The sequence below is a fragment of the Danio rerio genome, chromosome 1 (assembly GCF_052040795.2).
Source record: "Danio rerio strain M-AB ecotype USA chromosome 1, GRCz13ab, whole genome shotgun sequence".
Classification (NCBI taxonomy): domain Eukaryota; kingdom Metazoa; phylum Chordata; class Actinopteri; order Cypriniformes; family Danionidae; genus Danio; species Danio rerio.
Genome location: NC_141021.1, coordinates 31,580,937 through 31,606,818, shown reverse-complemented (window position 1 = coordinate 31,606,818; position 25,882 = coordinate 31,580,937). Strand labels below are relative to the sequence as shown.

The 25,882-nt window shown below is 38.4% G+C and overlaps 1 protein-coding gene across 1 annotated transcript; it reads left to right on the top strand.

The window, feature by feature from the left end:
• Window positions 1-535: 535 nt before the first annotated feature.
• timmdc1 (translocase of inner mitochondrial membrane domain containing 1) lies at window positions 536-24,763 on the top strand. Its single transcript, NM_001017828.1, is given in 8 exon segments — window positions 536-604; window positions 960-1,187; window positions 5,168-5,330; window positions 5,467-5,555; window positions 13,799-13,866; window positions 14,015-14,093; window positions 24,286-24,396; window positions 24,487-24,763. Coding segments are annotated over 7 exon segments (879 nt in total). The 5' UTR covers window positions 536-604; window positions 960-966; the 3' UTR covers window positions 24,635-24,763.
• The last annotated feature ends 1,119 nt before the right edge of the window (window positions 24,764-25,882 follow it).

The following is a 25,882-nucleotide window of genomic DNA, read 5'->3' as shown; positions in this document are numbered from 1 at the left end:
ACCAAATTCAGTCAACAGTGGGTAAGAGAAGAAAAACAGAAAAGAGCAAAATGGAGAAAAACATAATCACAAGGTTACGATTGTCACAAAAGGTTGAATTATACAAAGTATTTAATAAGTAAACATCCAACAGGGCTCTGTGATATTTATACTGTTGGAAATATACTGTTATAATAAGGGAAACCAGCTTTCAATTAAACAATTATTAAATTCAGGTAGAAGTGTTACATTTTTATTGTTACAGTATACCCCCCCCCTCCCTTTTTTTGTTTGTTTGTTTGTTTTTGTTGTTTGTTTGTTTTTTGCACCAAAAGCTACTGACGGTGGACGGAGGAGCTGAACACGCAGCGCCGAATGACACTCAATTAAAAGTCACTGAGTGGGTAACTGGTATATTCAAGGGTAAGTAGGTAGGTTAGTCAGGAGGAATGTGTGTAGTGTCAATGGTCCATCTGAATGATAGGAGGCGGTAATGCACTTGTTAGTCTGCGATCAGCCGCTAAACCACAAGAAAAAGAAGAAGAAGAAGAAAAAGAAGAAGAAGAAGAAGGAAGTGGATATGTCAACATTGCATTGTTGGTAAAGGACTCTGTACTCTAAGTCGGTGAGAATTTTATTTTTATTTGTTTATATTTTTACAGCTTTTCAGAACACAAATGATTAATTTCGCTGTGAATGTATTGCCATACTTCTCGGTGTTTATCAAGATTCGGGAAATGTAAGGTTACCGTTGGTTCATTTTAGCATTTTACTAAGGAGTAAAATGTATATTCCCAAATTACTGTGGGGGATTAAATTGGTAAATGTGGTGAGAAACAATGTATTTCCAAAGAGATTAAAATGCATTTTATGTCACTTAATCACAGGCCATTCACGTGAGTGAAAGTGCACAAACACTTAACGTTACACTCTCATATCTCTGACCTTGTTTTTCTTATAACGTTACTTTTATTTAACAGCTTACTGATGTGTACTGCAGTGCGGCAGGATTTGTCACCTAAATGTGGAGGGACAGATGTAAAACAGCCTGGGGACTCACAGCCAGGTCATCTCAGAGCTCTTCTTGGCTTCATTCTTCCTTCTGTATATGCATCTGATTCCTCTACACAGATCTTACCAAAGCACATAGGCAAGCCAGAGTTTCCTGACACAGGATGGGACCGCATCAAAGATCTTTTCTATAACGTGTGAGTATCAGTGATGTGTCTGTAATTCAGCAACAAATTATTTTGCTCTGGACTTCATCTCATAATATGTGTGAATTGTGTACTAATAATGAATAGTGTAGTGCAGTGGCTATGAAACTGATTTTTTCTCTTTTTTTAATGATGAAATATATTTTTTTCATAATGTAAGAAAAATATTGTGCTTATATTGTAATAATTAATGCATTAACAAACCTGTTAGATTATAAACTTGCGAAAAATGTTGTCACTTATTGTTACTCATCGAAGAGAATTCTAAATGACAAAATTATGAAAAATCATGTGTATCTTTCAGACAAATTGTAGATACACCTACATCTCTTAAATACAATTCTGATGTAAGTTAAGCTTCGTATTGCCTGAGGTCATAAGCAACTTTCCCCCCACTTCTTCTGCAATATTTCCTACTTGTATAAATTAATCCATTTCATTTTAGCCTCTTCTGAATCTGCAATTCTACATCAGAACACGGAGCAGACTGAATGCCAGTATTATTAAAACAAAGAGAATTGAATGATCCCATTGTTAGCCACTTTGCTGTCTGATTAAAAAAAATGGTGGTGAGGAGCAGGGCGGAGTCCACAATTTCCTTGGTGGTGGGCACATGTTAAGAAGTATCTGGTTTCATATAAACCGGCATGAAATTCAAACTGGTTTAAAAATTCTGGCACACAAATATACTCAAGTTTTTTAAAAACCAACTGCATGTTTTTTAGCTTTTTTGAAACCCATTCAAACACACAAGCTATAAAATAATTCAGAAAAAATAAACTTAGACCGGTCACTTTATACCCATGTAGTGCACCAAAGGGTTAAAAATGCCTTTTCACTAGAGTTTAATTGATGTGACAATTGATAAATTTATCCTAGTGGAAGCGTTTTGTCCAATCAAGCATGGCCTAGCAAAGCATGTCACAGTTTCATATAAAAAGGTCACACTTGTATTTGCTCAAATTTAACACAAATATTGCTTAAGAGTGGGGCAAAACTTTTCTCTTTTTGCAGAAAAATATATTCCTCTCTAGTCTGAACCCACTCTGCCTCATCCCTGATTGCTCCGCTGACAGTCTACCTAATTATGGCATCTACCTGGATTTTGGTTTTCCTGTTTCCTTAAAAAGTGTCAGCCTGATGCTGTGTTCACACCAGATGCGGAACACGCGGATAAATCGCGCTATTCGCGCGTAAATAGCCGCGTGAACATTTAAGTTTACTCGCTTCATATGCGCGTCAAACCCCACTTCATTCGCGTGTCAAATTCACATCAGAACAGACGCGGATTTGCGTGATGGGCAGGGCTTCTGTCTGCCCGAAGACTCTAGCTTCATAGCTAAATGGCTAACATGGATTTTATGAAGAAAATAACAGTGTTTGTGCTTTATAAGGACTGAAAAACATCGTCAAAACGTTTAGGGTCGTGTCTGAGTCCACTACATTCTATCAGATGTGCATCCAGCTCTGTGGGCTCATAAACTCCTCCAAAAACTTAACCTGGATGACGGAGGCTTTCAGCGGTGCTTCTGACTGAGCCAAGCCGAGTTTGATGAACTGTTGTCGGTGAAGGCTGGAGGATTTCCCTAGGTTCTACGTCACAATCACGCCCCCGCAGGAGCAAGCTTCTGATTGGTTAACGCGGCGCGAATGTCAGCTGAAGTTAAAGGCCATGAAACCCCCTCGTTTCAGCAGGGTGTTTTCTCACCTCTACTTTGGAAAAAGTCAGAAAAGTGGGCGTGTCCAGCTCTGTTTAGGGGGGAGTGTCGGAGGAACTAAAGTGGGAGGGTCGATTTGGGCACGCGCGAGTTTCAGTCAAAATACTCACACACAGGAGAAAGTGATGGTGTTTAACCTACATGGACATCTGTAGTCGAATTATTTGCCAAATTATTAAATGGTGGACTTTAACTGCAGTTTGGCTCTTTCATTCAGGGAATTCATTCATGCCCCTCGCGACAAACAAGATATTTGATTCGAGGATCTGCTCTAAGCGTGTATTTTTCATGCAATGTTTGATACCACATGGCGAATGAGAGAAGAAAAAAAAACTCAGCATTTTCCGGAAACTTAGATGCACACGGCAGGTAGCGTCAGAAAGCCGCGTGTGTATTATTCCGGTCACAAAATGCGGTTAAAAACCCTACACGAGGTTAAAGTTTGGTTGTGGTCCTAACATGTTACGGTGCAATAGTTAACTTAGTTCGATACGAACAAACTGAATAAACAAAGAGCACCAGTTGCTCACTTACCAAATCTGTAGAGACAGGACAATCCACAGCAACTAGAGCCGCGTCTTTATTAAGAGAAGACTACAAGCGAATCCGATCTCAGCGTTTGCAGATGAGAACAGCTCTCAGGTAAACAATAATCCTCCTTAGACACGTAAGTTATTGTTGTCGAGCGTCGCGTACACTGTTAATCCACACGTGAGTCTGAGCTCTCAGAGAGAAAAAGAAAACGAAACTTAATGGCAGCAAACTATAAAAGCAACACTTCACGCTTGTTTTGCCAACACAACGTGGCGTCTATGTCGTGTAAACACAGTAATGAATATTAATGAAGTTGCACAATAGAGCGCGCTGATTGGTTTGAACCAAGCCTTACTCATGCATTAATGCAACACACTGTAAGACGTAATAAGACTCACTCTGGCACAGACGCCCAGTCTGCACGCTGGAATACAGGCTATTATGTCATGACCGTGACGCAGCTTCAAAAATTCGTTTCAAACAGGAAGTACGAATTTGCTTGAAATAACGCAAAAACAACCAATTTACACTTTTTAGTGAAATATAGGTGTCCTAATAGTGTTTTTAGCAGTGTGGGACACATATAAGACTGTCAACAGCTCAAAAAATGTGTTTTGGTGTTTCGTGACCCTTTAAGATTTTCGAAATCGAGAGATTCGCGCGAAACACTCAATTAGCCCCGCGCCATTCGCACAATTTGCGTCATTCGCGCCGCAGGATGTCTATTCGCGCGTTTGCATTGACTTAACATGTAAATCACTCGCGCTTGACGCGGGTTCTGCGTCTGGTGTGAACGCAGCATGAGTCTCTCTGGGCTTGGTGACCTGTTATGTGAAGTAGGTTTATTCAAATATTTAACAGTTTATACAATAAAGACATTAAACAATCTTGTGTCTTAGTAAGTTACCAACCCACCACAACGAGTTACAAAGTCTGGCAACAGCTGTTGTAATGATTTTTATCCTAAAAATAAAATTAAATAAATTGAACACAAAATTTATTTTTGACTGTTGCCAAAATATACATGTGCAACAAAATAATTGCAAAAAAGAAAAGTGTTTCTAAACAAAATATTTGAAGAAGCTGTGATTGATTACATTGCAAACAGTAATAGAATTTTTTCAAATGTTATTATGTTTGTGGGTTTTTAGTGACATTTTTCTGTTCCTAATGCAAGCAGCGGATGATAATCAAATTGCGGGAGATATTGAAAAGACGTTTTGTCCTGCTGAGGTGGAAACATCTCGTTTAAAGCCCTCTACATTTAAATGCATAATGAAACAATCTATGCTTCTATGGACCTACAAAATAATTGTTATTGAAAATGAAATATAGTGTTTCTAGTGAAATATAATAGTACAATGATCCATTTGCCAGTGCACACACAAACTCAAAAAATTCTGATCCCTGAAATAATCTGTAAGATGGCAAACTTTTTTTTATCTAGACAAAGTATTTTTTTTTAAATGGCTAAAATTGTGGTGATTACAGCCTAATTTGTTGTCTGAAATAACTACACAATTTCTCTAATAACCTGTAGACTGTTGTTGTTGCAGTCTGTTTGTGAGATGAAATCTGGTATAAGATGGGGACAGCTGCAGTTGGGGACATGATGTCAACACCTGGGACTTCCCAGGCTTCTGGTTACCCTATTGTACTCTCAATATCAGAGACAGTCATATGTGTGCATTTGCCTTTCTATTTCTACTCTCTAAACAGTGAAGGTCAGTACACAGAGGAGTTGAGAAATGTAGTAAAAAGTGGTATTGCTTCAGCCATAGTGGGGATGATCTATGGAGGCCTACCAGGAGCCAGGCATGCTCGTCAGAGGTTTATCCAGTGCAGCCAGGCTGAAATTTATCGAAACAGAGTGGATGCGGTGGTAAGTTACAGGACAGAGCCTGAACATTATTTTATTTTTTTGTTGTTGTTTTTTGCATTTATACAGACATCAGAAGCCTGTATCATAATGTGGGTTGAACGGACTACTATATAACCTTTTCTTTTTGTCCAATCAGCGTGCAGCCCATAATGCAGCTATTCGTGGTTTTTTGCGATTTGGCTGGAGATGGAGCTGGAGGGTAGCAGCTTTTGTGACCCTGTTTAAGTAAGTTTATATATTGCAAGTTTTAAATCCATAAAAAGTATAATGTAAAGATGTACAGTGCTAGAGCCTTTTATATAAATATTATTTTGTGATATATTGTTTCAGTTTAGTACACTGACAAAGCAATTTTGTAGCTAAATTAGTCGTTAACCTAATGTTTGGAAACAAAGTCTGAAATGCTTGATTATGTACATATAGAATTTATTGTTAGATTATAATCAGTGGAGTGTGAAAAAAAATTACCCAGGACATCAAAACCAGGATTTATAATGAGTTGAGGCCAAGTGTGAAAAGGCTGCCATTTACACTAATGTATATGTTTAGTCATGCCCATTTTTATGTAGGCTTGCAAAGATAATGGCAAATTTTTAAATTGATATAATTCTGGGATGGTTTTGAATATAAACCTCATTCTGGTCTTGTTTTTTTAGAAGATACATGAAAGTTTCTTGCGCATGCAAGAAAAAAGAAATTGTTGCTTAAGTTCATAGTAATAAATGTACTGCAATAAAAATTTCATTAATGCATTTTCTTTTTTTTAATCACTTTATTTGAAGGTTTTTATATAAAACATTGGCTCATACTGTAGACATACAAAAGACAATATAAAAGAAAACAAAAAAGAAAAGAGGCAGGAAAAAAAAGGGTAAAGGTGATTTTTCAATTATTAAGCACTAGTCTTTTAACCATCACCATGTCTTGCATGGGGGTGGGGGAGGGGGGGGGTGGGGGGGTAAAGGTGATTTTCAATTATAAAGCACTAGTCTTTTTGCCATCACCATGTCTTGCATGGGGGGGGGGGGGGGGGGGAGGGGTAAAGGTGATTTTCAATTATTAAGCACTAGTCTTTTAGCCATCACCATGTCTTGCATTAAAGACTCTTGCATTGTTAGAGGGAGAAATGTGTTTTGTGAGAAGCCAAAGATGGCAAGTTCGGCACCTGGTAGAAAAGGTCTGCTATAAACCTTGGAGAACCAGTCAAATATATTTGTCCAGAATTTGTTCAGTAAGGGACCGAGCCAAAAGGCGTGAGCAACCATGTCTTCTGCTGTCTTTCATCTATTGCACACTGGTGAGACAGAAGGAAAGATTTTATGGATCTTGGCTTTAGTGTAGGTATGACCTTAAATTGAATCATTTGGTGTCTGCTGTTGACTCAGCATGACTGTATTGAAGTCAAACAATTCTCCCATGTGTCTGCAGAAAAAAATCTTTTTCCAAGGCAACTTTAAATCTTATAGAGGTTATCAATCTCATAATTTCATACTGTAACACAACTTTCAAATAAACACACAAATTTAGAAATAAGATGTCTAGAATCAGGGGGGTTCATAAAGATATCATAAAAAGATACTTCATAAAGATATCATAAAACATGTTTCTGGACAGAGTTTGAAAATTGTAATTTTAGACCTCACAAAATGCCTGATTTGCAAATACCAGTCATTTTTATCGTGAAAAATCACGAAATAAATCACAAAAAACTAGGGGGTCTGTTTTTGACCACAATGTACCCATTTTCTAGCAGGGTAATGCCATGTCATAAAGCGTGAATCATATCAGACTGGATTCTTGAACAGACAGTGAGTTCACAACAGGAAATTAAAAAAAAAAAAAAAAAAAAAAAAACCTGCAACTATGCCAACTGCGTTAATTCTTTTTATACGTTAAATAATAATAACAATAAAGAAAACATTGATTTCTATGTTGGATTCTAAGTGGACTGCAAAAAAATGCCAAAATACAGGAATTGCAGATATGGAAAATGAAAAATTATAATAATAAACTATAGAATACAAACTGTTGCACTCATTGTAAAGTTTTATTGCTGTGAGTTGAGAACATTAGTTATAGAGTAGAAACAATTTTGCTTAATCCTCCTTTACATTCATCCAGTTGCTAAGACTAGGAGTATCCCGCAAGTGCACAGAGACTCCCAAATACCCGCAAATAAATGATAATTTCTCGCAAACCGGTCGTTTGCACACCCCTCTCGCCCTTAAGGCTGATTTATACTTCTGCGTCAAACGCCGGTGTATGCTACGGCGCTGACACATAGCCCTTTGCCGTCGGCGTCGCTGACGTGCACCTCTCAAAAAAATGTAACTACACGTCACAACAACGCGTAGCGCAAGCTCTGTGATTGGTTGGCTTGGTAGCGCTGATGAGTCTGGGCGGGCCCGAGAGCCGCGCGAATGGCGTGAGCGATTGTTTACAAGTATGGAGTCCCGTGAATTATAAATTAGGTCACTTCATAGATGAACTGGATGTTCTTCTCATCTTTTTCTAATTTTGACACTCCCTTGTTGGTGCTAGGTGACTTCAACATTTACGTTGACAAACCGCAAGCTGCAGACTTTCAGACTCTGCTTGCCTCTTTTGACCTAAAAAGAGCACCTACCTCTGCTACCCACAAATCAGGTAATCAGCTAGACCTTATTTACACACGACACTGCTTTACTGATCAAACAATAGTAACTCCACTACAAATATCCGATCATTTCCTTCTGTCTCTCAACATCCACATTACTCCTGAGCCGCCACACACTCCAACACTGGTTACCTTTCGCAGAAACCTACGATCTCTCTCACCCAATAGACTATCCACCATTGTTTCAGACTCTCTTCCTCCATCTTGCAAACTCTCTGCACTTGATTCGAACAGTGCCACTGATACACTCTGCTCCACGCTAGCATCATGTCTAGACCGATTATGTCCGCTTGCATCCAGGCCAGCCCGTGCTAGTCCTCCTGCACCCTGGCTCTCGGATGCTCTCCGTGAGCATCGCTCAAAACTTTGGGCTGCAGAGAGAATTTGGCGGAAAACTAAAAATCCTGCACAGCTCTTAACATACCAAACTCTTCTGTCCTCTTTCTCAGCTGAGGTTACTTCTGCAAAGCAGACATATTACCGTCTGAAAATCAACAATGCCACTAATCCTCGCCTACTTTTTAAAACATTTTCCTCCCTCCTCTATCCTCCTCCTCCACCCGCATCCTCCACACTTACTACTGATGACTTTGCTACATTCTTTTGCACCAAAACTGCAAAAATCAGAGCTCAATTTGCTGCACCTACAACAAACACGCAAGGTACACCACCAACACCACACACACTCACCTCTTTTTCTCAGCTCTCTGAGTCTGAGGTGTCCAAACTCGTGCTATCTAGCCATGCAACCACCTGTCCACTCGATCCCATTCCCTCTCATCTCTTGCAAGCCATCTCTCCTGCAGTCATACCAACACTGACTCACATAATTAACACATCTCTTGACTCTGGTTTATTCCCCACTTCATTTAAGCAGGCTGGGATAACCCCACTGCTAAAGAAACCCAACCTGGACCATACGCTACTTGAAAACTACAGACCAGTATCCCTGCTTCCATTCATGGCCAAGATTCTGGAGAAAGTAGTGTTCAATCAAGTCCTGGACTTTCTTACTCTTAACAATCTCATGGACATCAAGCAACCCGGCTTTAAGAAAGGCCACTCAACTGAGACTGCCCTGCTCTCGGTCGTGGAGGATCTCAGACTGGCTAAAGCAGACTCTAAATCATCAGTCCTCATTTTGCTGAACTTGTCAGCTGCTTTTGACACTGTCAACCACCAGATCCTGCTATCTACGCTCGAGTCACTGGGCGTTGCGGGCACTGTTATACAATGGTTCAGATCTTACCTCACTGACAGGTCATTCAGGGTGTCTTGGAGGGGAGAGGTGTCCAACCTACAGCATCTAAACACTGGGGTACCTCAAGACTCTGTTCTTGGGCCACTTCTCTTCTCCATCTACACATCATCTCCAGGACCAGTCATCCTGAGACATGGATTCTCCTACCACTGCTATGCTGATGATACCCAGCTATACCTCTCTTTTTATCCTGATGATCCCTCGGTTCCAGCTCGCATCTCAGCCTGCCTGTTGGATATTTCACACTGGATGAAAGATCATCATCTCCAGCTGAACCTCGCAAAAACGGAAATGCTTGTAGTTTCTGCCAACTCGACTCTACACCATAACTTTTCAATCCAGATGGATGGGGCAACCATTACTGCATCCAAAATGGTGAAAAGCCTTGGAGTAACGATTGATGACCAACTAAACTTCTCTGACCACATTTCTAGAACTGCTCGATCGTGCAGATTCGCACTCTATAACATCAGAAAGATCCGACCCTTCTTATCTGAACATGCAGCTCAACTCCTTGTTCAAGCTCTTGTTCTCTCCAAACTGGATTACTGCAACTCTCTACTAGCTGGGCTTCCAGCTAACTCTATCAAGCCTCTTCAACTGCTCCAGAACGCAGCAGCACGAGTGGTCTTCAATGAACCTAAACGAGCACATGTCACTCCACTGCTAGTCCGTTTGCACTGGCTGCCAGTTGCTGCTCGCATCAAATTCAAAGCTCTGATGTTTGCCTCAAAGTGACTTCTGGCCTTGCTCCTTCTTATCTGCTCTCACTTCTGCAGATCTATGTGCCCTCCAGAAACTTGCGTTCTGTGAATGAACGTCGCCTCGTGGTTCCATCCCAAAGAGGGAAGAAATCACTTTCGTGAACGCTCACGCTCAATCTGCCCAGTTGGTGGAATGAACTCCCTAACTGCATCAGAACAGCAGAGTCACTCGCTACTTTCAAGAAACGACTAAAAACTCAACTATTTACTCTCCACTACAGTTCCTAATCTGCAATTGCCTCTCTGAATATCACACTAATTGTACCAAAAAAAAAAAAAAAATACTACTATTAATAATACTACTAAAAATAATACTACTAATACTTCCCTTCTTAGACTTTACAGACCTGAAACTTGCCTATAGCACTTATTCATTGTTGCTTTTAGTTGTGAAAATTGCTTCCTTGTCCTCATTTGTAAGTCGCTTTGGATAAAAGCGTCTGCTAAATGACTAAATGTAAATGTAAATGTGAAGGAGCTCCGGATGGAAAGTTTTGTTCTGTGTTTACCTCATGGTTAAAGTTGTTGCATGTCCGCCGGTTCCTGCCTCAAAATGAGCGAGTTTTGAGTCACTTCTACATCCAGGAAGTATTCAGGAAAAGCAAAACAGAAGCGAAGAAACTCGACACAGAGGAACATTTACACCTCACTGCCAACTAGCGTTTCGGAAGTGTTAATGCAGACCAACAGAGACAGCGCGCAGAAGTATAAATGCACAGCTGCGCGCGTTGCCTGCGCCGTGAGTTACGCCGGTCACTTGACGCAGAAGTATAAACCAGGCTTTACTCAGATACGCCGCTCACTCCACCCCTGACACAGACACACACACAGACACACAATGCCCTGCAGACGTTTTGGCCCCAACGGCCTTCCATACTGGAGCGACTCCCCTCAGATTCAACACGCAGGATCACGTTCATCAAATTTGCTTAAACTAAGCGTCCTAAAGTATTACTGTATTTCACAAGGATTCTGACACAACAACGCGAAGCATACGATTTCATTGCGTTTAATGAGGAAACACGCTAAACTTGGAGGGCTCATGCTGAAAGGCAGAGTAATGCCCTGTTTTTGACAGCTCGCGACTTCACCAGAGACGTTCTGAGTACATTCACATAAGACACCAATACTCCGATTTTAATATGATTAAGATAATACTCTTATTAAAATCCTACCGTGTGGCCTTAAAAGGAACCTCACCTTAAAGGAACACCGAGTCACGAAATGTGGAGGATTTTCTTTCTGTTCGCCATGCGGTATCAACTTACAACTGAAGTCGAAAGTTAAAAATTAAACACCCGAAATTGCATGAAACTTTGGAGAGCCTGGTGATGCGACTAATTGTTTTATACTGAAACTTCCCTTCAAAAAGTGCTTCCTTGGTCTTATCCACATTTATTGCATGTTGAACACACGTCCACCACAACAGGAAGTAAAAAAAAACCTGCAACTGCGTTAATTGCGTAAAAAATTTTTTTTAACGCGTTAATTATTTAAAATTAATCGCATGCGTTAACGCGTTAATTTTGACAGTGCTAATATATATATAATGTGTGTGTGTGTGTGTGTGTGTGTGTGTGTGTGTGTGTGTGTGTATAAATCTATATATATATATACACACACATGTAATTATTTTTATCCACTGTTCTCTATCATCCTAAGGCCACCGAGCACCTATTGTGCGTAGGCCCTATTGGAATTGCTCCATTCATTATTTGGGATCTAGACCCTGTGATTTGTGGGCCCTATTGAAATTGTTCCTCCTCTTCTTTTTTTAGAATGAACTACGTTTTTGGGTGTCTAAACATGCTTGAAAACTCACAAAACTTTGCACACACACCATGGCTTGTTATTATATGTGTATAGTATTACAATGTAAATGCACTTCAGAAAAATGATGGGAACACAGCACAAGTCTGGGGCTGTAATGCTGAGGTGTTTTTGCAAAAATAAACTTCAATCACAGACTCTTCATAGCCTCATCTTTGGGTAGGAAAAGTAACACTAACTTTCCCTCGCGCATCATAGCAACATGATTCAGCCGGGATGCACTACAATGTTTGTCTTCCTCTCTCTTTTTACAGTGTTTTTGGGTGGGGCCGGGGGGTTCACTTTTCCCAGGACTGTGTGAGCAACAAATGGGTGGGGTTTGAGTTCGCTAAAGACTTAGTTACAGCGGCGATTCATTCAAACCACTAAGTTGACTCTTAAAGATGTCAAAAGTTTTAAAAAGTGCAATTTTAGATTTAAGCCTTAGCTAGATATTTCACTTCTCTTAGAGCTGTGTTACACACTGCATGGAAGGTCATTTTCAAAAACCCATAATAGGGGCTTTTTAAATTGGTTACAACAATTGTTAAACTGATTTTTATAAAAACAGCGTGTTAAAACTAAACAGAATAAAGTGTAAGGGCTTAAAGTTGATAGGAAATAAAATAAATTATCTGTTAATGCATAAAGTAACATATTTAATTGATATGATACTTTTAATAAGATTTGTATGTTTAATATAAAATGTAAATTGTGAAGAGGTTGTGGTAGCCCAGCAATGGCAGTATTAAAGGTATCAGTATTGTTAAGAGAAAGGCAATATATGTACAGGTTGTCCCTCATCAGATAAGTAGTAGAAAATAGACAAAACACAAAACTCTAGGTGTGACTGGGAATGTCTAATTTGTCCACCTGTGATGGAATTGATGAAATTGCATCTTAATATCAGGTATGAACAGTGCTTTAACTAAACACATGCAAATGACGTCTCCGTCTTTCTGCCTGTTACTGCTGATTCAGTGGAGGCAATAGAAAATCGAATATGTCAAAACTTACTCTTAACGCTGCTGTACATCGTGTGGTCCTTCGTCTCCACGTTGTGCATTTAAATCCCTTTAACACACAACAAGCTGTTATCCCACTTATTCAGAAAATAAGTATGTTGTGTCTTCTGAATGTGTCTGTAAATTTCTAGCTCAAAAATACCCATTGGAACATTAATTAAACCCTGCCAAATATGTGAATTTATAGGATCAAAGGTTGTATTTGTTTTTTTTGTCTGGTTGCGCATCCCCCTAAATAGTTGTACTAACACTATGCAGCTGTGTTGATTCCCGCAGTTTTGAATTTCAAATGATGATTTTACTGTCTTTTATTTGTTAAAAACATTACTGTTTTAGAAATGTTTTAAACTTGTACAACTCATTCTTGAGGTGCGGCTGGTCATGCACAGCTGGAACAGATCTTTTAATCCCAATTTGAATATTTTTCTTTGGACATATTTATGTATGTTACTATGGAGACATTTGAATAAGCTTTTGTTAAGTCAATTTGTTGAGAGGGAAAACCACACTCCTTTGCCCTATGCAGTGGGCTTCAAAATTACTGGGATTTGGATCATATTTTATTGTTAGGAAATAAAACAGAGACTTGTGTTTATATCATTGTAATACGACTATAGACACACAATACCTACACCTTTTTCTCCAAACAGCTTCCAAAGTTGATTTTGCATCATTGGTGCCTTTTAAATGCAAGTGATTGTTTTGGCTTTCTAGAAGGATCAACTCATGATATACTTTTTTGCTACCTTATCTTGCCACAAATTAATAAATTGTCTCTGCAAAGTATTTCCTGTTAGTTTGTCAATATATCAAGTTAAGATTATGATATAATTATTTAAAATATTTGTGACTACTAATATTTGTCTACTGCTTATAACGTTAAGTTTTATCAACTATGAATTATAACTTAGTTATTACAATCTACTCCCCCATTTTCTCTCCTACTTTCTCAGCACTGTAAATACTGGCTTGACAGTATACAGAGACCAAAATGCCCTCAGCCATTTCGCAGTTTCAGGTGGTAAGTTTAATATTTTTTTCATTCTCTGTCTCTGGGTGATGCTACTTTGATATACGCTTGAGTTAATATTGAGTCATGGGATTTTATTGCATATTGTCCAACATTTGAAGACCACAGGAAAGAATGACAATATTCATACTGTTTTTAGCTGTCACAGGAGGAGTGTTCAGACTAAATCTTGGACTAAGAGGGCTGCTGTCTGGTACGATCATAGGAGTTATACTGGGGTGAGTAAAACCTAGAGAGTGAGACACATTTAACGCAGGTTACAACTGCTTATAATTAAAATTGTATATCATTTTTAATTCATTCATGTGAAAGTTGACCATAATGCTCTGCATGAACATTGATGCTAATCTTCATTAAAGAACAGAAAACCTCACGTTTTTGATGTCACGGTCTCCGGCATCAACTCACAGAGGTCACCTTGTAACCTGAAAAGCTCTGTGCACTGATCTTTGCTAATGTCAACAAAAGGTGGTGTGGTGTCTTGTGTAAGAGCCTCTGGGTGTTGCATGATGCACAAAACTATCCTAGCAAACATTTTGGACATCCAATTACCATTGAAAAGAGATTCATTCGTCGTTACAGTTGAAAAATTGTCCAAAACGAAAATCCAATCAATGTCTTTAATGTCATCTGGCTAAGAATCACCTGTCTTTCCTGCCTGGTCCATGCATTTTTAAATATGTTGGGCCCTATCATACACCCGTCACAATGCAGCGCAACGCAACGCAATTGTTATCTTCTATTTTCAGCTCGGCGCAAGGGTCATTTTGAGGTGTTGCGCCACGCTGTTTAAATAGCAAATGCATTTGCGTTCATATGTGCGCACATAGGCTTTCTGGTCTAAAATAGCAGGCGTGTTTTAGCGGGTTACTATTTTGAGAAACTGTAAATAGTCTGTTCTTTAGACCATAACAAAGTCGGTCTATTGTCTGGTGCAGAGTGCGCCTCGCTTACACACTGTTTAATACACAAAATATGTAGAGCAATACGCAAATATCTTTATATATGAAAAAGATATAAAATATTAAGGGTATATATAGGATAATAAGGATATATATATATATATATATATATATATATATATATATATATATATATATATATGATATAAATATAAATGATTCAAATATTACAAAACATTAATTTCTAGCCAACATGAATTTGAAACCACGGCCTTCATACTTTCCTTATCTTGGGAGGCTCTTTCAGTACATTCAATTTGCTATATTTATAATTTTATTATTATTAGCAGTATTATTTATTATATCCATATTTATATTTGTTTTATTAAAATTATTAAACAATAATTTATTATTTATTAAACAAGCTTAGATTTGTCCACCTGTCAGGTTTTAGGTCAAATGGGGCACAGCATGTGTATTTGGATATAACTCGGTTCGGTTTTTGAACATACTTCGTTATTATAGATCATTTATTCATTTGCTGGAAATTACAACTGAATTTAGAAATAGTTTTGAAACAAATATTTGTGCTTGACAAACAAAATTAATTATTTATTAGACGCAACTGGCTCTTAAAGGGAATGGGAGATGAGACACTGATTGGTTTATTCTCAAAACACACCTATAACTCATTAAGAAAATAAACTCAGCCCTTTTAGAGCATGCGCCATGGCGCAAAGCGGATTTTCCTATCCTTTAAATAGCAAAAATGCATTCTGACACGCCCTGAAAGCGTTTGCGCCCTGCGTTTTGCGCTCTGCGCATGCACCATCAAAATAGAGCCCATTATCTTTTAGACATTAATATGTGTCTCTGCTTAATTCAGGTGTAAGATTCACCCAAAACATGCATATTTAGTTGTAATATGCAAATAGTTAAGGTTCTTAAAAGGGACAAATTCAGTCCAGTCATACCTAAATGTCTTTATAACAGTATAATCATGTGTAATTCTAACAATGACACATTTGTGCACTGTAAAAAAAATTTAAATTAAAAAACACATCCAAAGAATATTCTAACAAACAAACAGTATTTTAATAAACAAACACACAGCAAAGCAGTGAAAAAATACATGATGGATGGATGGATGGATGGATGGATGGATGGATGGATGGATGGATGGATGGATGGATGGATGGATAGATAGATAGATAGATAGATAGATAGATAGATAGATAGATAGATACTAAATATATGTCTAAGATGCTCTGTCATTGCTGCATCTATTTCTCTCTGTAGCATTTCTCTGGATTGCACCTTTTCACTGCAGTGTTTATTTTTTTGTGCAAAAAAATCTAAATTGTATACTAATCAAAATAGTATTTTAATGTTTTAAAACACACACAAGCAACAATGTTAACAAATTATTTACAAATAATGAAAATTAAAAAGTGTAAATATATAGTTTAAATCAGATTTATTAACCTCCCTTTGAATAATTCAGGGTGTTTAATAATTCTGACTTCAACTCTATATATTAGAGTTAGGATTATACAAGTAATATTTTTGTATCTACCCTCCAGCTCTTCCCAGTGCATGTTTAAAGGTCCCATGAAATTAAGTTTTTTAGATGTTAATATCAATATTGTTCATTATTAAGATATACAGTATATAAGCTAGTGTGCTCCAAAATTGACAAAATTAGCATTTAGAAGATATAAAACTAATATCGACATACATAGCTTGATTGGATCAGTGGTTTTATTCACGTCAACAGTTTATTCGTATATTAGTGCTGTCAAAATTAGTGCGTTACCAATAAAGATAACATTAACATGGAGTTTGTTATTTTCTTTATTCCCAGATGTAGAACTCACAACATTTGGTTGTTGTAATTTGTAGTTGTTTTTAGATATCTTGAGTTTGTGCATGTGTGTGTGGTCAAACTGCAAACATAAAAAAGAAACAAATAAAGTATTACTAATTAATCAAAGCTATTTCACCTGATAGCTAACACATCCCAGTGTAATCAACATTTCAGTATAATAACTAAACATCACCATATTCAGAGCATATGAGCTTCTAGAATAGTTAGGCGCTAACTTTACATGGCGATCTCATACAGACTATTCAAACTTCACAACGGTGATACCAAAACAAAGATTAAACTCTCTTACCACACTGGGAACAGGAAAATATCAGTTTTTGAACAGGTTTACAGGTTATCTGCACACAACAACATGAGTCACTCGCTGAGCATTGTGTACTTTTTTGCTTGTGTTGTTTTTTTATCCCAGAGTCCAATGCGATCTCCCGCATGGCTTCCTCTTAAAGAGGACAGAACCCAACATCCCTAGCCTCAGTGACCCTTTTAAGGGTCATTTAAGAACAAAGAAAAGGGTTGTGTCCTAAACTTAACTGTCATTAGTGAAAAGATTGGCCTCCAGAAGACTTTGAAGAAGATTTTGAAGACTTTGCAGAAGATTTTGTCCACTGGACGAGTGAAGATTCCTGCTCGTGTTTTTTACTTCCACAGTACGCACAAGTCCATCCGCGCCTGGACAAACTTGAGTGAGCAGTCTTAAAGGCCAGTGATTTTGTGGTGTGTGTTCATGCAAGATAAGCACAAGATCTCCAACCTTAAGGTTCCTCTTTGGTTGGTGCCATTTCTGACGTTGCTGTAAAGCAGGCAAATACTCTTTGATCCATCTGGCCCAGAAGACATCAGCCAGATATTAAACCTGACGCCATCTGCATCGGTAAAGGTCTTGTTTCACAAAAGCTCCTGGAGGTAAAGTTGGATCGGAACGAAGTAACAGCAAATGATTTGGTGTAAGTGGTAGAGGATCTAATGGGTCATCTGAAAGTTTAGTGATTGGTCTACCATTGACAATAGACTCGACACAGCAAAACAATGTTGCCAAGCCTTCATCATCTGGCATCTGCTGTGATAAGACAGTGTTGAGAACAGAACGAACAGTACGTATTTGTCGTTCCCAAATACCACCCATATGGGAGGCAGCACGTGGATTGAATATCCTCTTTATATTGTTTTGCAGCAAATAATCAGAAATTTTTCGCTGATTCCAGTCTCTGATAGCATTCCGCAATTCTCGCAATCCCCCCACAAAATTAGTTCCATTATCAGATCGTATATCAGTGGGCGGGCCTCTCCTACGAATGAACCTTTGTAAGGCATTGATAAATGAATCTGTATCAAGGCTGTGCGCAATTTCTAGATGGATTGCTCTTGTAGTGAGGCATGGAAACAAACATCCATACCTCTTGATCTCACTATGTGCCCTTTTAATCAAGAAAGGTCAAAAGTAGTCAATGCCTACACTACTAAATGGAGGCTCGCTTGGTGTCACTCTAGAGTCAGGCAAGTCTGCCATTTGTTGGTCCTGAGGTTTAGCTCTAAGTTTTCGACACCGCAGACATGACTTAAGAGATTGATTAATGACAACTCTGCCTTTCAGAATCCAGAAACCTTGCCGAATTTTACTGATCACTTGTTCTGTTCCTGCATGTCCCAAGCGAAGATGGTAGTGATTCACAATCAAAGAGGTAACATGGTAATTGTTGGGTAGAATAATTGGATGTTTAGTCTCAAAACAAATTGGGGCATTTGTTGGTCTGCCTCATACACGAAGTAGTTGGTCGTTTTCATCCTGAAGTGGCTTAAGCTTGGCAAGAGAATTGTTTTTTGTTTTGAGTGGTTCCGAAAAATTTAGTTTGTATATAACTGAGAATGGCAAATTTTGCCTGTTGTAGCTCATCAACAGTGATCGGAACAGGAAGATGCTCACTGGCTTTTTTGCGCAACAAGGTCTTGAGACGCAACAAGATAGCAGTAGCCCTTTTTTATCGGTGCCAACTGGAATACTGTTCCAGAAGTCTATCCATTGCATTTTTTGTCACCTGGTTGGAACTTATGCTAGCTGCATACACCTTTTTAGTTCGCTTGATCTCTGCTTCCTCTGGTAATTTGTTTACATCAGGTTGGACAGGCTAATGTTACTTCTCATGCAGAAGAAATTGTGGATCAGAAACCCATCGTTTATTTGAAAAGATGTCTCCCACAGTCATCCCGCGAGAGACATCATCTGCAGGTTTAGAAGCAAAGTCAATGTGTCTCCATTGACTGGGTTCTGAATGTACAAGTAGTTTTGCAACTGTTAGCAACAAAAGTCTGAAAACAACAGTGTTTGTTGTTAATGTACTTAAGTACAATTGTACTGTTCGTCCAAAAGAAAGTTTCTCCAATTAGGATTTGCAAATAATGCTTGATAATCTGATCCAGCTCTGTAGCCATTACTGCTGCTAGTAGCTCTGAACGTGGAATGCTAATTGGTTTGATAGGCGCAAGTCTGGCCTTTGACCTTACAACAGGGTCCCCGCGAGTCCTTAAAAAGTCTTGAAATGTCTTAAATAAAATTTTCGATTTTTAAGGTCTGAAAATGTCTTGAATTCTGTAATTTTCCATAAGGAGGTCTTAAATTTCATGTGGGATCTTAAATTTCATGTCCAACTCGTCTTTTTTATTCGTTTTTTTTTCAACCGCTATTTGACCAGCGCAACATTTGGGGGCAGCACTTCGTGGGTGCAACCTGCATCATTCCATAGGTGACATACAAGTGATTGATGAATGCGTTGCGTTGATACTTCGCCACCACAGCATTTTGCGAATCGCAAGCATGGGCAAATGTTTGTTTGATGACAATTGGTTGGAGGACAAAGTATCGGGGGTGGCTAAAGAAAACAGCCAGTAATCATGAAGGGAGGTGTGCTTTATGTAAAAAGACGATAAAACTGGGGACAATGGGCCGCAAATCGCTCGATTCACACATGAAAGCAGAGAAGCACAAAAAGTATGTGTAGTCACAGGCAAGTAGTTTGCCCATAAGTGTGTTCTCATCGAGCACTTCGACCTCAGCCTTCCACAAGGCCGTCCACTTCTAGCAATGCCTTCAGCAGCTTTGCGAATATAGTTACATTTAAGGCCGAAATACTGTGGGTATTTCAAACCGTAAGCCGCCACCACTCGTACACCTCAAATGAGGACGTCCACCTAGTTTTTCAAGCAATGTTCCCTGACTCAGAGTGTGCGAGTACGTTCACATGTGGAAGAGACAAAACTGTATATTTAGCACGATTTGGTGTTGCCCCATACCTAAAGAAGAAACTAACTTCACAAGCAAACAAGGATGCTTTCATCATAATGTTCGATGAATCCATGAACGCAGCAACGAAGACTTATACTTGCACTTTAGACGTTGAGCAACTGACGAGATCGGTACCCTGTTGTCAGGGTTGTAAGGTCAATCAGCACTCGGCATAAAAGTTTTTGCGTCCCTTTGACCTGTCTTGAACGTGCAGGGGCGGACTGGGACTAAAAGTCACCCCTGGCACTGTAGCCACACCAGCCCACATTACCACACCGACACAGCCCCACCCAAGGACACGCACATTCACTACTTATATTGGTGTACAGATGGTAAAATGATATAAGCAGTACCATATTTAAGAGATATTTAAACATTTAATGTATGTGACTGGAACAAAAGCAACCCATTTATATATGCAATCATGTCATTCATTTTCTTTTCGGCTTAGTGCCTTTATTAATCTGGGAACCGTCAGCTTATCCAGCATATGTTTTACACAGCGGATGCCCTTAAAGCTGCAACCCAATATACTGGCTTACCCAATTCACAATTTGCCTACCCAATTCACCTATAGCATGTGTTTGGACTTGTGAAGGAAACCAGAAGGAAATCCACGCGAAAATGCAAACTCCACACAGAAACACCAACTGACCCAGATGAGGCTCAAACCAGCGACTTTCTTGCTCTGAGGCGACAGCACTACCTACTGCGCCATCACACTGACCCCTTTCGAGACTAGTTCAGTAAATTTTATGTATTTGGCAATGTCTGACTTGACCGCCTTTCCCTTCTTTTTTTTTTGCACTTACTGTTTGTTTAACATTCTTGCCAGATTTTGATTACATCTGAGTAGCCTCAGATTGGGTCGGCCCATCTCAAAATCAGCCGGTTGTTGCCAATTGGGCCAGTGCCTAACATTTACTATTATTCTTACTATTACCACCATCATCATCATAATATTCACATCTCAAACAAAATAAAAGATGCCTACATTTAAAAAACAATACATATGAAAAAATAAATAAATAAAATAGGTGCCCACATTTAAAAAATGGTCCAGCCCTTCTGGCATTTGCCAGAATTGCCAGATGGCCAGTCCGCCCCTGTGAGCGTGGCTCTAGTGAGTTGTGCCACGCTAATGCTTCACCACATCATTCTGTGTTGACACACTGAACATTTTCCTGTTTTTTTTTTGTTTAGGTAAAGTCTTAAATTTTCATTTTAGAGGACTTAAAAAGGTCTTAAAAGGTCTTAAATTTCTTGTTAAAAAATGTGCAGATACCCTGTTACAAGCCTACAAGTTTCATCCATCATGATGTAAGAAACTGCACCATAAGCCAATTCTAAAGCATCAGAAAAGTGGTGGAGCTAAATCGGTGACAAGCAACTGGTGGATATTGATCTAAGACATCTTGGAATTGTCAGAGCCGAGAGCAAAGGCAAGTCATTTAACCATCTGCGCCACTGTGTTATTACATCTGCTGGTATTTCCTCATTCCAATCAACTTTTCTCCGGCACAGCTCTTGAAAGATCCCCTTTGCTTTGAGCACAAATGAGCTAGCGAATCCTAAAGGGTGCTCAAAATTCCTCTCTTTGTTGCAGGCTTATTAACTGTCATAACTTCGAATGTAAAACAGTCTCTTTCTACATCCTAAAGGACACCTAGTGTTCGTTCATATGGTAAGTCATCCTGATCGAGATTGACTTCATGCAATGAGTTGGCCCAAAGTTCAGCTGGAATTGTTTTCTTGACTTCCTTGGAATTGCTTAACCACTTAGTTAGCCTAAAGCCTCCACAGCTGAGGAGCTCACGGAGTTCAGAAGCAAGTTTAATGGCATCATTCACAGTTGATACTGACTTGAGACAGTCATCGACATAGAAATTTCGTTTCACAGTTTCCAAGGCATTATCAGAAAAACTTTCACTATTGTCTTCCACAACTTTCTGCATAGCAAAATTGGCACCTCCGAAAAGTTGAGCGGTCATTCAATAGTGTTCAGGTGGTTTGTCAGGATCATTATCCTCCCACCACAGAAAACGAAGCACATCTCTTTCTTGAGGTGGCACCTTGACTTGGTAATACATGCTTTCAATATCAGCATTTAAAGCAATGGGATCTTGTCTAAACTTTAGAAGAACACCAATCAGCTTTTTAGTAAGATCTGGGCCATGATGAATGCAGTCATTTAATGAAGCACCTTGGTATCGTGCAGCACAGTCAAAGACAATCCTAATCTTACCTGGCTTTCGTGGATGTAGCACTGGATGATGTGGAAGGTACCACACACACCCATCATCTCTGTTGATATCAACAACCTCCTCTCCAAACTCTTCAATTCTTCTGCAAAATGAAACTCTGCGTTCAAAACAATGTGATTTCTTCTCAAAATGGTCTTTTGTTTACAAATGACACACACAAGCCATCACACAATAGACATTCATAAGATCAGTTGAACACTGATGTGCTAAATGTAAAACACTCTGCCAATTCTTCTCCATTCATCATTATGACTTTCTGTAAGCCTTTTTTTGTTCAGTTTTACACTTTACTACAGACAGTAGGCCTACAGAAGTGCATTGTAAAATATTTCAGAGTATTGTTTTTATACAAACAAACAAATACCAAATATATTTTACTGTATTTACCCCACAAATATAGTGTACACAGTGTTCATCCCAACCAACACAAAGTTGCAGATATCGTGGTCTACATATGCCATCAACAGAAGTATTTACTGAATACAGTCACAGTAAAAAAAAAATAAAAAAACAGCTATACTGCATCCTCTTTTCTGTTTTGGTCTGGCCAAGCAGTGGGGGAAATGTCACTTTGCATGGCGAATCCAGCCACGAAAAGCATCAGTAGTTATAGCTTGGAGAAGGGGTATACATGTGTGTGGATTTATGTAATACACTTTACATCTCCAGGCAGAAAAAAAAATCCTCAATAGGTTTGAGGAATGGAGAATATGGAGGGGGAGATAAACATCCAAAAAACATAGTTGGGCAGTAAACCAGTTGTGAACCAGATGAGCTCTGATTTCTAAAATGCAATTCTGTGAAAGGTGTTTACTCATGTGATGAGTTGGTATGCAAAGTAGGACAACTGACTTGTGTGAATGACAGCGTGTTCCTTGTGAAAACAGAAGATTTTCTGCATGAAAATTGCAAAATGCAGAGAATTGTGTGTATTGTTTTGAAAAAAATGTGTTGTAAACCTGCAATTTGAGTGTAAAGCAGGAATTGTGCTTGTAGTTTAGCAGAATTGGTTCAAGGTGTTGGTGCATCAGTTACATGTTGTAGAAATTGTGTTTGTAGTAGAAGTAATTGTGTGTAAACATCTAAGAAAAACTGTAACGCGTTAACGCATGCGATTAATTTGAAATAATTAGCGCGTTAAAAAAATTAATGCAATTAACGCAGTTGAAGTTTTTTTTATATAAAGCATATATACATATATCTATGACCAGGAGTTTTCCCAGTGGTCAGTATGCAAAGATATTTTTTTCAATTACAAAAATTATAATTTTACATCACTTTTCTACATCGATGGATAAGTTACAGCACAGGCATTTACAACAACGAGCGTGAGTTAGTGTGCATGTAAATGTATTTTCCTTCCTACCTGTTAAATTGGATCTAATCTATGTTCTGAAATGTTCTACCTTAATGCTTTGTTTCCTTTGTTTGCTCATTATTACACCCGTAAGCAGCGCTAAAGTCCAGCATCTAGTGCGGTTGAATGACATTTGTTCTGGGAGCACTGTACAAATATGACGGCGCTATTGACGCATGTTCAGGGTCCACATGCGATATCTAGTGTATATATCTGTCAACTTTCAAGTTGATCCAACAAATGTCTTTGTTTGCTTGATTTCTGGCCAGTAGTATTTGAATTTTGTCAAGTAATTAATTAACACTATGTATGCAGCAAAAATGAAAAATAATATTGAATTGTATAGACCTTTTACAACGGTTAAATCCCATGAACTAATTTGATTGGATTTTACATCGTACATTGACATAGTCAATGCTCGATGAGATATTTTTAAAGTATTTTTGTTAATCAAACCAGCATAACCAAAACAACTTCTGAAATTTTATTTGTAATAACTAAATCTTAATAGAACTGTATTATGAAAGCAGTATTTTAAGAATTGAATGTGCCATGTTTTTACATCAGCATGTATTTGAATTTTTGTGTCCTTTTTGTCAACATCCTTGCTGATATTCAGTACAGTAGTACTATTGCTATTATTATTATTTATTTATTTTTTTTTTTTACTGAACTATTAATTTTAATTAAACTTTAACTTAGAAGATACTGTGTAATAACAGGTTTCCGGCTGGAGTTTTAATTTTGGGTCTGCAGAATCTTGGAGGCGAGACCATGCGTGATAAGAGGCGAAGAGAAAGAAGAGAGTTGCATGAGCTGAGAGTCACTGAATGGTTTGTTCCACCAGAATGTTTTTTTTGATGTAATTGTATGATATTAATAATATTATTGAACACACAACTGAGATGACGTCTTTATTACAGGAATGCTCGTCTAAAGGTTACAGATGATCTCATTGGAGAAATGAGCAGTCTAAAACATCAGGACTCTGAAATTGACCTTCAACAAGTAGAGGAGCTCCTCAGTCAACCTAGGAATGGGAATGCAGCAAAAGGCCCTTATAATCAGTAATATTGGAGACTCGGAGAACGTTAAAGTACACATTTTGTTTAGATTATTGTGCATGTGTGCGCAAATGTGTTCCAGATATTTAAATCTGAAAAATCAGCATATTAAATAAAAACTTTTTGCTAAATATTGGATGTTGTACATGTTCCTGTATATATTAATATCTATATCAATATGCAAGTGTCTCAAGTCTCATGCATTGACACGCTTCTAGTTCATCCAGTTCACACAATCACACGTCTTGTATTTCTCGTAGTGAGATGTAGGTAATTGAAAACTTAATGCTGATATGCAATAAATGGACAAGACGCAAATGTCTGGAAGGAACTGGAGTTGTGGATCTGATGCTAGAATTTAACATTTCTGTTCCTGGGTAAATTGTGTAACCCTTCCACGAAGAGGTTTGCTACTAAATTTTTTGTAACAAAAGCACAGATTGTAAGGAGAGAGTTGTTTACCTCAATTTAATTCATGCCTGGATTGTCTTTAAATGAAATAGTATGAGGTACACATTCACTTTAGGCTTCAACTTAAAGATGCAAAATTTTAAAAGTGCTATTGATCATAGTGTCTTTAAACAGTGTGCCAAGCAGCAGTGTTGGGTATGATTAGATGCTTTTTTTTCTGACAAAACATGCTCAATCTACCATTTGCAGGGGCCAGGCACTGTAAAGCACTAGGATTAGTAATTCAATTTTTAAATTCACCATTATTTCTACGGCACAGTGGAGATTGTCAAATCAGTTTAACATGGGGGCAAAAAAGACAATAAAAAGCCTTTAATATTTCAAATTGTGGAACATTCCAGCAAGTTACTCTTCTGCTTGACATTCCCAAAATGTTTTTAGAACGTCCCTGTCGATATTGAAAATGTTGTCTAGTAAAGTTCTCAGAACGTTCTGATGTTGTCACAATGTGGAGGTCTTCAAAGGTGTGGAAGGCGTTATTTGAGGGACTTTCACAGAACATTCACAACATTCTCAGAACCTTTAGGGTACCGTGCATTATTGGAAAATGTGGCGTTCTCATAACTTCCCAATTGGTGTCAAAGGTTATTGTCTAGTAACGTTCCCAGAATGTTCTGAGAAGGTCAAAGTTTGGAGTTTTTTACAACGGTGGGAACGTTATTTGGGGAACCTTCACAGAACAGGATGTTCTTAGGACATTAAGGGGATTACTAGGATACCTCTAGGCCTCCACACTACATTCCCAAAACGTTTTCAAAATCTAGAAACCAACCTAGAATGTTAT